The sequence below is a fragment of the Protopterus annectens genome, chromosome 8.part0, assembly GCF_019279795.1.
Source record: "Protopterus annectens isolate FY-2018-M chromosome 8.part0, PAN1.0, whole genome shotgun sequence".
Lineage (NCBI taxonomy): Eukaryota > Metazoa > Chordata > Ceratodontiformes > Protopteridae > Protopterus > Protopterus annectens.
This window is the reverse complement of record NC_056741.1, coordinates 632,948,896-632,962,449: the sequence shown is the minus strand read 5'-3', so window position 1 is coordinate 632,962,449 and position 13,554 is coordinate 632,948,896. Positions and strand designations below refer to the sequence as shown.

Genomic DNA, 13,554 nt, shown 5'->3' with positions numbered 1-13,554 from the left:
ACATCTTGTACTCTGCAAACAAATTGTATTCCTGAGAGCAACTTCCCAGATGGCCTACTTCACGCCAGAGAAACAAGTTCATTTGACAGCCTACTTCAAACTACTGGCCACAAAGACCCAACTATCTGCAAGGAAAATACTGCAAGCCCTGGGGTTCTTGGCCTCCTGCATTCTCCTAATTCCATATACAAGACTGCATATGAGGAAACTACAGTGGTATCTAAAAAGCCTATGGTGTCAACATTCTCAGGATCTAGAATCAATGATTCCTATCATATCTTGTCTACAGATAGAGTTTCCTTGATGGGCGGAGACCTGCCACCAAAACAAGGGACTGCCATTCACTGCTCAAACCCTAACAAGAGACTCATCAGACTATGCATGGGGGGCTCACTTGGCAGGGAAGTGCATTCAGGGCAAATGGAACCCAAGTCAAATGCACCTGCATAACAATCAAAAAGAAATGTTAGCTGTACATAATTCTCTGACAGCCTTGAAGGACCACATTCTTCCAGGACAATTAATGGTAAAGACGGACAACATCACTGTTATGTGGTACAGAGGGGAACCCACTCATACCCAGTCTGCAGACTAGCCTTGGCTGTGTGAACACACACAGCCTTGAGCTACCAAGTGCACCTACAGGCTCGGTTCCTGCCAGGAAAGCTAAATACACTGACAGACGAACTAAACAGAAATCTCATGGACCCACACGAGTGGAAACTGGAACCAAAGATATTCAACATGTTGAGAAACAAATGGGGGAGCCCAGAGATATACCTGTTTGCCTCCCCCCAGAACTACCAATTGGACAAAGTCTGCACAAGGACTCCCTACAAACAAGCTTCGAAAGTGGATGCCCTGTCCTTCACCTGGAAAAACCTATCAGTTTATGCCTTTCCCCCTCTGCCTCTCCTCTCCAAGGTACTACTAAAGATCAAACAGGACAAACCAAGGACAATACTGATTGCACCAGACTGGCCACACCAACACTGGTACCCCCTTTTGCGTAGTGTGTCACTGTTGGCTCCATGGCACCTGCCTCAGACCCCTGCCCTGCTGTCCCAGGAGGAGGGCCTGATTCAGCACCCACAGCTTCAAACCCTGAACCTGGCAGTCTGGCTAATTACCTGATCTCTCCGTTATCATCTCTCAGTAAGCAAGTGATGGATGTCATTCTGGAGGCAAGGAGGCCTAGTACTACAAAATCCTATGCTGAAAATGGAAAAGATTCTGTTCCTGGAACCAAATTCAGGTAATTGGCACATCAGCGCCCAATTTACCTCAGATTCTTCAATACTTAACTGAAATGCAGGAAAAGGGCCTTTCCTTTTCCTCCATCAAAATTCATGCCTCAGCCATTTCAGCTCATTACAACACAGAACCACCCCTCTTCTCTCATGCACTGCTGAAGCAGTTCCTCAGTGGGGCCAAAAACTTAAGACCACCCAGGAGAGCCCCTACTCCAGCCTGGGACCTTAACTTTGTATTGGAAAAACTCTCTCTACCTCCTTTTGAGCCAGCTGCAAATGCAGAGTTCAAATTCCTTTCTTGGAAAACAACCTTCCTTTTAGCCATCACTTCAGCAAGACTGATGTCTGAATTACTGGCCCTCATGGCATTGGAGCCTTTCATCATCTGTCATGCGGGCAGGGTGTCCCTTAGGACCATTCCCTCCTTCATGCCCAAGGTGGTATCCAGTGTTGCCCTTAATCAGTGCATTTATTTGCCTTCTTTTCTAATCCACAGAACATACGGCTCCAGCGAGACCTTATTAAAGAGTACACTGGGTCGCCCCCGGAGTCCATGTTGGCGGAGGACAAGCAGGTGTACTCTGCCCGAATGGCCACTCTAAGGTCTATTTCTAATACCTCTATGCGGCTACTATCCCATGCTACGGAAGGAGCCGCTAGAGCTAGCAGAGCAGGCATCGTCATGAGGCGACAGGCGTGGCTCCACCACTGTGATTTTGCGGAACCCTTTAAGTGTCGTTCGCTAATGCCCCATTCGATGGTTCTGCCCTCTTTGGCAAAACCGTACGCGAAACTTTAGTCCAGAGCGAGAAGGACAGGAAGACGTCTGCCGTCGGAGTCTCTGCTCCCCAGAGGTCTTTCTCCAAGAACCAAAAGGGGCAGAAGATGTGGTTCCGGAAGTCGCAACAGTCCCGTGACGCTCCGGACACCCAGTCCTTCCAAGGCAGAGGGAGGACAGGGTGGACACCGCCCTAGGGGCAGAGGGGGTCCAAGGAGTTTTGGGTCCAGAGAATCATTCTCTGATCGGCCCATGCAGCAACCCTGAGGGGTTACCCGACTGCTCCACTCTGGAGGCAGTCGGGGGGGGGGGCATTTTTGAGGCACCTGGCAGCTTGGGAGTCCATCACGACTGATTGCTGGGTGCTTCGTATCATATCCAGAGGTTACCAAATCCCGTTTCTTCATCCCCCTTGCAATCCCAGATTCCTCCCTGATGTCCCCCCCGATCAGAGGGAGGCCGCGGCTGCGGAAATCCAGCAGCTGCTAGAAAAAAGAGCCATTCAGCACATCCCCCCAGACCAGTTCGGATCGGGCTTTTACTCCAGGTTCTTCTTGGTGCCAAAAAAGACGGGGGACTTAAGGCCAATCCTCGATCTATCCCTCTTGAACCTGTCAGTAACCAAGGAAAAGTTCCGGATGGTCACACTTCAATCCATTCTCCCCCTCTTGCAGGAGAACGACTGGATGTGCTCTATAGACCTAAAGGATGCATACTACCACATCTTGATGGACAGACGCTCCAGGAGGTTCCTCAACTTCCAGCTAGGAGCCAGCCATTACCAATTCAGGGTCCCTCCCTTTGGTCTCACCACAGCCCCCAGGGTGTTTACCAAGGTTTTGTCAGTGATAGCGGCCCACCTGAGACTCCAGGGAATTCAGGTCTTCCCCTACCTGGACGAATGTCTCCTGACCACCCCCACAAGGCATCTACTCTGCGCGGCCAGGGACTCTTTCCTCCGACTAGCTCCCCGGCTGGGGATCATAGTCAATGTAGAAAAATCTTCCCTTCTGCCGACACAAATCCTAGACTTCATCGGAGCCAGATTGGATACAAGCCGGCTCCTAGCCTTCTTGACTTCGGACCGACTTCAAAACCTGAGACTCCATGTGCGGGCCATTCTTCAATCCCCAGCTCCTTCAGCAGCTTTGGTCCTGAGGGCCCTAGGGTCGATGGCAGCTGCCATCAACCTGCTGCCCAAGGTGCGTTTGCACATGAGGGTCCTGCAGTGGACCCTCCAAGTCCACTGGTCCTTCCTGCATTACCCTCTAAATCATCTCATTCGCTTCAGCGAAGGTGGTGTCCAGTGTGGCCCTCAACCAAACCATTCACTTGCCTACCTTTTATCCAAATCCACAGAACAAGGGTGAGAAAATTCTGCATTCTTTGGACATACACAGGCAGCTACGCTTCTACTTGGACAGAACTAAAGCTTTCAGAAAGACTGAACAACTTTTAGTGTCATGTGCTGCAGGATCACAAGGAAAGGCTATTTCTAAATGGATAGGCCATTGCATCCGATGTTCATCGTGCGACACTGCTGCAGTCATTACACTTGGGTTATCCTGATGTCAGGCAGTTCCCCAGCCGGCCTGAGTTCCAAATTCTTGGTCCGGCGTCGGTTGCTGTCATCTCCTCCTTGAAGTCATCTTGCATACTACTAATTCCATATGCCAGACTGCATATGAGGAAACTACAAGGGCTTCATATTATTTGTTCATAGTTGGTGGTAGCCCATATATGAGATAAATGATAATAAATATTTTGGTGCTCGGTTCAATTATCCTAATATGTCTTCGGTAAGCCATCCGACTACCGACATTCTGAAAAAAAACGCAAAGATAAAGACAGGTCGCCTAGGTCCAAAGCTGCCGACAACGCTTCTCATAAGCCAGTCGCCAGTTTGCCGGTACTCAGTGAGATGCTTTCGCAGCCCCTGATAACCACTACTTCAGATTCGCAGGCCTCTACTGAGACCCATTCAGAGTCCGGTATGTCGCAAGATGCTTCAACTGTAGAACCTGTGGATGTCTCTACCTTGGATGGGTCCAGAGCTGCTGTGCAGGCACCGGCTTCTGAGGGTGTATTCAGGCCTACTGACTTGCATATTAAACCAAAGCCATCTACTTCTTCAAGGCCTAAAACTCGAACCATGCCTAGAAAACATGCCTCCTTGCCTAAAAAACAAATAAGAATGGCTGAAGACCTTATTACTCTAATCAGGGGAAGCCAACCTTTCCCCTCTAAGAGACCTAGGACTGAGTTTGATTATGATACTTCTGACCAGGATTCTGAAATTTCTGTTTCCTCTGATGACCAAGATTTACCTTCATCTACCTATGAGGATTTTGATGCTGAGGACTCTATTCCATCTGCTCCCCCCCCCCAAAGGAATTCTCTTTTGGTGAAACCTTGCATTCTCTTAAGGAGCGTTTTCGTTGGGAAAGTCAGGATTTTTCTGATTCTAAAAAGAGGCTTAGGGATTTCTTACTCCTGCCCCAGCACAGGCCTTTAGCCGTACCTCCTGTACTAGACATTGTTGATGATGCTTTTTCTGAATCTAGCTTGGCCCCTGACTCATTACCTCCTGCTCCCAGAAAAACTGATGGATATTACAGGTTTCCTGACTCTCACAAGTTCCTTTTCAAAAATCCTACTGCGAATCCTGAGACCATTTCACAGGGACCCAAGGGCATTAAATCCTACCCCCTCTGAGAGAGACACCAGGGCGCTGGATAGATGGGGTAAGAAGGTATACACTTCTGCAACTTTGGCCATTCGGGCCCTAAACTGCCAGTTTCATATGTCAAAGTATCAGCAGCATATTATTGGATGGCTTAAACAGAAAATGTTGATTCCTGATTGTGCTGAAAGTAAGGATTTACAGGATTTAATGCATTGTGCTGAACAAGTTGGAAACATACTTTGCAATGTGGTTTTGATTCACTAGAAGGAATTTTGCGGGGCTGCTGTAACTGGGTCTGTACGTAGAAGGCATGCTTGGCTTAAGGAGCAATCCTTGCCAGATCATGTTAAAGCTGGATGCTCCCTTAAATCAGGACCGCCTGTTTGACAACAAAGCAGAAGTTGTTCTTAAAAAGATGGTGGAAAAAGCTAAAATCTGTGCAAACTGTTAAAGTTCTTTACAAGTGCAACCTCCAAGATTTAGTAGGCATTGGCCTTCTAAGAATTGGTCCTTCCCTGCCTCTTCCAGACCTTCTCAGTCCAAACCCAGTTCCAGCAGAGCACCCAGGCTTCAGTCCCAGGGTACGCACAGGACTAAGCCCTGGGGTGCCTCCACTTCCAAATCTGGGAGTAATAAAACTCCCCCCTGTCTCAGTGACTTATTTTTAAAACCTCCAAGTACTTCTCAACTGACTGCCCCTTTGGGGGTTGCTCTTCATGCAAAGAACAGGGAACTCATTACCCAGGACAAATGGGTTTTAAATATAGTGTCCCAAGGATACAGATTTCACTTCCACACGTTACCAACACCAAGCGGTTGGCCAGATCTACCCCCAAATCAGTGGGCAGAGGGCCAAAAGCAAGTTCTCTCTCTCCTAAGCATAGGGGCTATTCAGTTGTTACCAGAAGAGGAAAAGGGACAAGGTTTCTACTCAAGAATTTTCCTGGTACCCAGAAAAGGCAATTCATGGCATCCTATCCTGAACCTGTCTACTCTAAACACCTTTTTGGTGATTCCAGAATTCAAGATGCTGACTCTTCACCAGTTGCTTCCTATGCTAAGCAAAGATGTCTGGTTGGCAACACTAAATTTAAATGAAGCATACCTGCACATCCTAGTCAGGGAATCTTGCAGAAGATACATATGCTTCAAAGCAGGCTACACGCACTATCAATTGTCTGCACTGCCCTTTGGCTTATCTACTGCACCCAGGGTATTCACAAAGTGCCTAGCTCCAGTCATTGCATTTTGCAGGTAAATAAATATTCAAATATACCCATACCTGGACGATTGTCTAATTCAGGCAGAAAGCCAGGACATGCTTTTGAATCATCTAGCCTTTGTGCAAAGGGTGCTAACTTCTCTGGGGTACACCATAAACTAAAATAAATCACACCTGGTACAGTGTCAACAAATTATATTCCTGGGAGCAAGCTTGAATACAACTTCCCAGATGGCTTTCCTCACGCCAGAGAAACAAATTCATTTGACAGCCTACTTCAAACAAGTGGCCACAAAAACCCTGCTATCTGCAAGGCAAATACTGCAAGCCTTGGGGTTCATGGCCTCCTGCATTCTTCTAATTCCATATGCAAGGCTGCATATGAGGAAACTACAATGGTACCTAAAAAGCCTATGGGGTCAACATTCTTAGGATCTAGAAGCAATGATTCCTATCATACCTTGCCTAGAGTTCCATTGGTGGGCAGAGGCCTGCCACCAAAACAAGGGACTACCATTCACACTACCCCTTGCCGCCCAAACCCTAACAGACACATTAGACTATGCATGGGGGGCTCACCTGGCAGGGAAGTGCATTCAGGGCAAATGGAACCCAAGTCAAATGCACCCGCATATCAATCAAAAAGAAATGTTAGCTGTACAGAATGCTCTGACAACCTTCAAGGACCACATTCTTCCAGGACAGTTAATAGTAAAGACGGACAACACCACTGTTATGTGGTACATAAACAAGCAGGGGTGTACCCATTCTTACCTCCTCTACAGACTAGCCATGGCATTGTGGAACACAGTCTTGAGCTGCCAAGTGCATCTTCAAGTTCAATTTTTGCCAGGAAAACTGAATAGACTGGCAGACGGACTAATCAGAAACCTCATGGACCCAAATGAGTGGAAACTGGAACCAAGGATTTTCAACATGTTGACAAGCAAATGTGGGGAGCCGAGATATAGACCGGTTTGCCTCCCCCCAGAACCATCAGTTGGATAAGTTTGCACAAGGACTCCCCACAAATAAGCATGGAAAGTGGATGCTGTGTCCATCAGCTGGAAAAACCTATCAGTTTATGCCTTTCCTCCTCTGCCTCTGCTCTCCAAAGTACTACTAAAGATTAAACAGGACAAACCAAGGACGATTTTGATTGCTCCAGACTGGCCATGCCAACCCTGGTGCCCTCTGTTGTCACTGTCTGTGTCACTGTTGGCCCCATGGCACCTGCCTCAGACCCCTACCCTGTTGTTTCAGCAGGAGAACCAGATTCTGCACCCTCAGCTTCAAACACTGAACCTAGCAGCCTGGCTAATTTCCTAATCTCTCCATTACCATCCCTCAGTAAACCAGTGATGGATATCATCTTGGCAAGGAGGCCTAGTACTAGAAAATCTTATGCTGAAAAATGGAAAAGATTCTATGTCTGAAACCAATCTCAAGGGATAAGCACAGCAGCGCCCAATTTACCTCAGAGTTTGCAATACTTAACTGAGATGTTCACAAGGGCCTGTCTTTTTCCTCCATCAAAATTCACGCCTCAGCCATTTCAGCTCATTATAACACAGAACCTCCCTTCTCTCATCCACTGCACAGGCAGTTCCTCTGAGGGGGCAAAAATTTAAGACCACCCAGGAGAGCTCCAACTCCAGCCTGGGACCTTAACTTTGTATTGGATAAACTCACTCTTCCTCCTTTCGAGCCACCCGCTACTGCAGATTTAAAATTCCTTTCCTGGAAAACAGCTTTCCTTTTAGCAATCACTTCAGCTAGAAGGGTATCTGAATTACAGGCCCTCATGGCAGTGAAGCCTTTCATCATCTTTCATGCGGACAGGGTGTCACTCACAACCAATCCCTCCTTCATGCCCAAGGTGGTATCCAGTGTGGCTCTTAATCAGTCCGTCCATTTGCCAACCTTCTTTCCTAATCTACAGAACAAAGGGGAACGGATACTGCACTCCTTAGATGTGCACAGACAACTTAGATTCTACTTGGACAGGACTAAACCTCAAAGGAAATCTGAACAACTGCTGGTGACATTTGCTGCAGGGACAGAGGGGAAGGCTATTTCAAAGTAAACCATTTTTAAATGGATAGGCCATTGCATTTATTTTTGCTATAAGCACCATGGAAAACCTATCCCACAGGGGATCAGACCCCACTCAACCAGGGCTGCATCAACCTCTGCAGCCTTTCTCAGAGGTGTCCCTACCAGGGACATCCTAGAAGCTGCTACCTGGAGTTCTGTACATACTTTCACCAAGCATTACCATTTGCCAATTTTCTCAAAATCCAGAGCTGTCTTTGTCACTGCAGTCTTGCAGGGCCTTATAGCTGGTCGTAATGCTATCTAAATTCTTCCTCCCATCCTGCATCAAAAATCTACCCAAATGTGATGATTGCAAAAGTGAAACACGAAGAACATAGTACAGTTATGTGTACTTACCATAAATTAGATGTTCGAGTGTATTCACTGTTGCAGTCCTGGTTACCCTCTCTCCAGACCCCTGTCTTCTTTTAGCTATACCTCTACTCTCCTTTACTATGCTTAAAAACCTTTTGGTCTAGGTATAACCTTGTATTTTTATATATTTAATTGCTCCCCATTGGGGGTCACCTGATATCTGGGGCAAGAAAAACTGATGTAATGGCGTTGGCTGCATGTTTTATACCCCTGATGACCTGACGTCATGGAAGAAGAGACAGCAACCGATGCAGGACCCAAGACTTTGTTAATCAGGCTGACTGAGGGCTACTGCAAGCAGATAACCCAAATGTGATGACTGCAACAGTGAATACACTCGAACATCTACATTTATGGTAAGTGTACATAACTGTACCTTTTGGCTTTTGTTGCCTGTTAGTCATCTGGATTGACGAAAGAAAACAGGCACTAGAAATGCAGATGCAGCAACCTCTGCATTAGTTACAGATGTCTTTAATGTGGAATTATTTAGATGACTTTCACTTCAGAGATTTTGTGCATTTTTACTGATACTCGTGGATTTCAGACGTTTGAGTAGACTTTTATGATGGAAATGGTCTGAACTGGGCAGTTTTGTCGTTACTGGTTCATGCGTTTTGTTTCATTGCTTACTGGAAAAATGTTCAAAACACTAAATTTAAACATGCTCTAACAAGTGTGCTGTATTATACAAGGAATATAATTTAATACAGTCAGGAAGGTGTATCAAAGAACACATATTTGTTTCATGTGCCAGGGGCCTATGACTTGAAAACAGCCCAAGGATAATCTTTATCCACCACTGGCCAGATGCATTTTCTTTGAATGTGGGTTCCAATGCTGTTTCAATGAATGTGAGTTTCAAGGGCAGAGAAGTTTTAATACTAAGTCTAGTTTCATTGTGAGACTGTATTTTGTTTAGCAGATGTCTATTAGTGTTTGCGCTATAAAATGTAAAATACATGAAATCCATATAATCATTGTAGAAGTAAGTAAGTAAGAAGTATGTTCATTACAGTGTTTATGGTAAATGGTCCAAAATAGCCAAGTAATGGGACATTGGAATGGCTGTTGGGGACTTTGGGGCCATATTTTGGTTGTCTGTTCTTCAGGTTGCGTTTGAAAGTTGGTACAATCCCTTTGGAGTGGGTGTGGTTACATAATTATGTATGCAAATTTTATGTTAATGAGCATACAGATTTGTACCTATTTTTCATGGGCTTTGTCCAAATTTTTGATGTTTCCAGGTTGAGAGGTATGCACACAGCAGATTTTTTTCCACATCTCATAATGTTGCCAAAGTTTCTATTTTGTGTTTGGCATCCCTCTTTGTCTCTTTCTTGCTGTTGCTGTTCTTAAAGCTCAAAAGTAGTAAATGTAATCATTTTTCCCCCTCTGCAACATGTAGACATATGTCACAATTGTAACTGCTGTCTCTTTTTTATTCTACTGACAGAAATAATTCAAACTTCTGGACCCAAAGTTTCAGGTTTATTGCTACATTGTCTTGAATACAGAGAGATTTATTGGAAACTACAGCAGTACCTTGTCTCAGTGCATTATAGATTGATGCATGGTTTTGAGCTTCTAATTCTTTTTGTTTGATTTTCAGACTATGCAGTAGTATAAGGAAGCTAGACTACATGACTAATATTGTGCTGTTCTTGATATCAGTATAGATGCTAAACAGCTGGTGATTTACCACATTTTACATAGGGATCCCTGCCCTGGGTGTACAGCTGTATCACAATTGAAGTGTTTCACCACCCAGAAAGAAAAGCTTAGACTTGTTTTCAAACCTGATGTGTTTATCATATGTGAAATATGTTTCATTTGGGTTTTAGTTACTTGGTTATGGTGCATGTTTCTCCCAATTCAGGTCATAATGACATAGCAGGCAGAAATCAGGCTCAGCTCAGGATTATTAAACAATTTGTGTGTGCCCTCTGTCTTTATCCCTTCATGAAGAAGTACTGTCCTCCTTTAAGCCATGGCTTTTAATGGTGCACAAGCTCATGTGTGTGCCATTTGAGCCCACTGTCTGATATAAGTTGAAGTTCATCAGTTAGAAGACTATATTGGATGTGGTAGTAACCACATATGCTAGGCAGCTGTCACAGCTTCATGATTACAATTGTGGTGAACCACACTTTTCTGCTAGGACTGCATGTCTTATTCTCTTCTAAAGGTGTTTTCAGATCTTTCAGTCAGCCGATCTGTTCACGTCCCTTTGTTTCCTTGATACGAATTGGGGAAAGGGGCATCTCCATGCCTTGGCAATTGACACTTTTTGCTTTTTTGGCAACATAAGTTTAGCAAGATAGGGACCCATAACTTATGTACTTTACTTTTAGTAAGAAAGTGTTAACACTTACTAGCTGCATTGTTTTTAACATTATGCGGCCAGCTGTCCTTTAGATAATACATGGGTTATTCTGCTAGGGAGTATTTTCTTCGAGTGCTTATTTCAAAAATGTGTTGTGGGTAAATGCTTTGTAGCTTGCTGGTTTTTGCTGCATATTTTACCAAGCTTCATAGCTAGGATTTTCTGTTTACAGTGGGGCTTTATTTTTCCCCGTCTTTGCAAGTAGTCTAAAGTAGGGGGTGTACATGTTTACCCTAGGGAGTCCAGAATACCTTTACATTTGTTGCAGGCATTCAGCAGTCTTTTAGTTGAACTAGAATTGTCCACATTCGTTTGATCAGTAGTTTGTAGTGTAAGCTAGAAAAAATTGTATTTATCTCTTTCATGGGGATGCATGTCAAGCACACCACTGTAAAAGTAAACGCATAAGAGACTTCTACACAAAATGGTACTGCATAGGTAACTTATTTTGTTTATTTGCAGATTATTAAAGAAGACCTGTGGCCTAATCCTCTCCAGTACTACCTTATCACTGAATGTGACAGTGGTGAAAATGGTCAAGAAGACAGGTGATTGTTTTCTGGAACCTTATCCAGTAAATTTGGCTGTATTGTGGTATATTTTTAATTCTGAATTTAGTGCAATGGTTGTCTTCAGGTTTTTCAAGATGATGACCCTGGACTCCACCACCACCAAGGCTGGTGGCTACGGATCTACTTCATATGTTTGAAATTCCGGAACATCGAAACTCTGATCATCGCAGCCCAGAGTATTGAAGTTCTGAAATATCGAACCCATGACAAAAAAAATTAAAATTTGAATACTTCTGATTTCACATTTTTGTAGGGGGCACACTCCCCTGCACCCCCCACACCCCTGCTACTTCAATATATCAACTCTGAGATCGCACTACAGTGAAGAGAATGGGAAAAATTCCCATTCAGCACTGTATGGTAGTCTCCATTCACAAGGTTCGATATTTTAGAACTTTGATTCTCTGGTCTTCGATGATTACAGGTCCGATGTTCCAGAATTTTGAACATATGAAGGGGATCCGTTTTGAATTCTGAGTTTAGTGTAATGGTTATCTTCAGGTTTTTCAAGATGATGATCCTGGACTCCACCTCCACCAAGAGTGGTGACTACAGATATAAAAAAGGGGTAGTTCATTCATTATGTATGTATTTCCTGTTGTAGGTTATAAACAAGCCTGATGACTTTATTTGGATATTTTTTAAATATTTTTGTCACTGATATTCAGTATTGTAAAAGTAACCATATTTTCAAAATTGCTTTACATCTTTTATTAGATGCAATAATACTAAGTGTCAAGAGGCAATCCCCTGACTGTATACATTTCTAAAAACAGAAACTAACTTAAGTAGCATTCAGTCATCATTTTTAACATGTCAACAAAAATGTCAACAAACAACAGTATCCCATACCAGAATTGTTGTATGAAACTTGAGCATCCTAATTGTTCCCTTTGCTTTTTGTTCATGACACAGCTCTTACACCTATTGCAACCAGTAACCTTTTGAAATGTTTGTATTTGCTAAAGCATGTCCTGAAACACGGAGACTGAATAGCCAAAAAAAATGGACTGACATATACGAAGCCCAAGATGACCATTTGTTGGGATATTCCCTTTTTCTCTATGGTATGGTGATCTTGGAGTTAGTATGTATATGTTTTTTTTTTTGGGGGGGGGGGTTCCGCAAAAAAGAAAATTTAAAGAAGAGCGATGTTCGAGATTCACTCTTCATCTACATTTTAGCTCTCGTTTTTCCACACTCATTTTGAATTCTGACATTTCAATAGGAGCCATTGCAACCACTGTGGTAGCGCTAGTGTCCTTGCTGTCCCACACATTATATAGCCTTCGCCTGACATTTTCTTTTTTTCTTCCCTTCTTTGCTTGAATCTGTCTTTCTATTTGCTCCCATCTGCTTGAGCCTTATTTGTTTTAGGGCTGCTTATCATAGTCTCTGTAGCCCACTTATTTATTTCTAATTGTTCTCCTTGATATTTCCAGTTTCCAGTTCATATCTACTTCCTTATTTCTTACCAGTAATAATATTTGTCATCTGTCGTAGCTCCTCCAAAACCTTTTCCTCTCTGTGCTCTAAAGCAGGCTTAGTAATCCACTGCCTTACCACCTCAGTCATGTACTTCTGTCCATATTCTTGTAATCTTGTTCTGCTCTGCATGCACTACCTTATAGGGCCATCTAATATGTAAGTTATCTGCTTCTTCCTCCCCACAACTACAGCAAACATTACTATGCCATAATCTCCCCTCTGCCAACCTCTTTGGAGCTTTATACCAAATAAGCATCTGTCTGAAATTTAGGTTTCTAGCTGGCCATTTTACTCTCAAACATTTAGTCATATTCCAGGTTTTCTGCTAATAATTACCATTAAAGCCATATGTTTAGCTCATCTTAATCGAAGTCTCTCTGTAGCCACTACTTATTAGAAACCTAACTCATTGTAAATCACTGTGCACCAGCATTCTTCCTTCTTACCCTTTCTTTTTTTGCTTTTGAGTTTCCTCTCCTTCTTCTTTGTATCTTTTCTTCTTTTTCTGTCACTTGTGTCTTTGACACTATGAAATTATAAAAAAAACAGTGTCTTTTTGTATCCGTTTGTAATCATATTATACTTGAGTAAACGTTTTAAAGTTATGTGTATCTGACTTTCAAATCATCTTTAAAGATTAGGCCCTTTTAATCCCATTTTTGAAACTGAGTATCAAATGTATTTTTGCTTTTCTGCC

General features: G+C 43.6%; 1 protein-coding gene across 1 annotated transcript in view; it reads left to right on the top strand.

Annotated features, from left to right (window-relative positions):
• Nucleotides 1-13,554, top strand: part of LOC122808958 (protein SET-like) — a 600,336-nt gene that overhangs the window by 425,760 nt on the left and 161,022 nt on the right. The window contains exon 5 of the mRNA XM_044080118.1: nucleotides 11,260-11,345. Coding sequence (XP_043936053.1) covers nucleotides 11,260-11,345 — 86 coding nt within the window. The remainder of the gene's footprint in view (nucleotides 1-11,259; nucleotides 11,346-13,554) is intronic.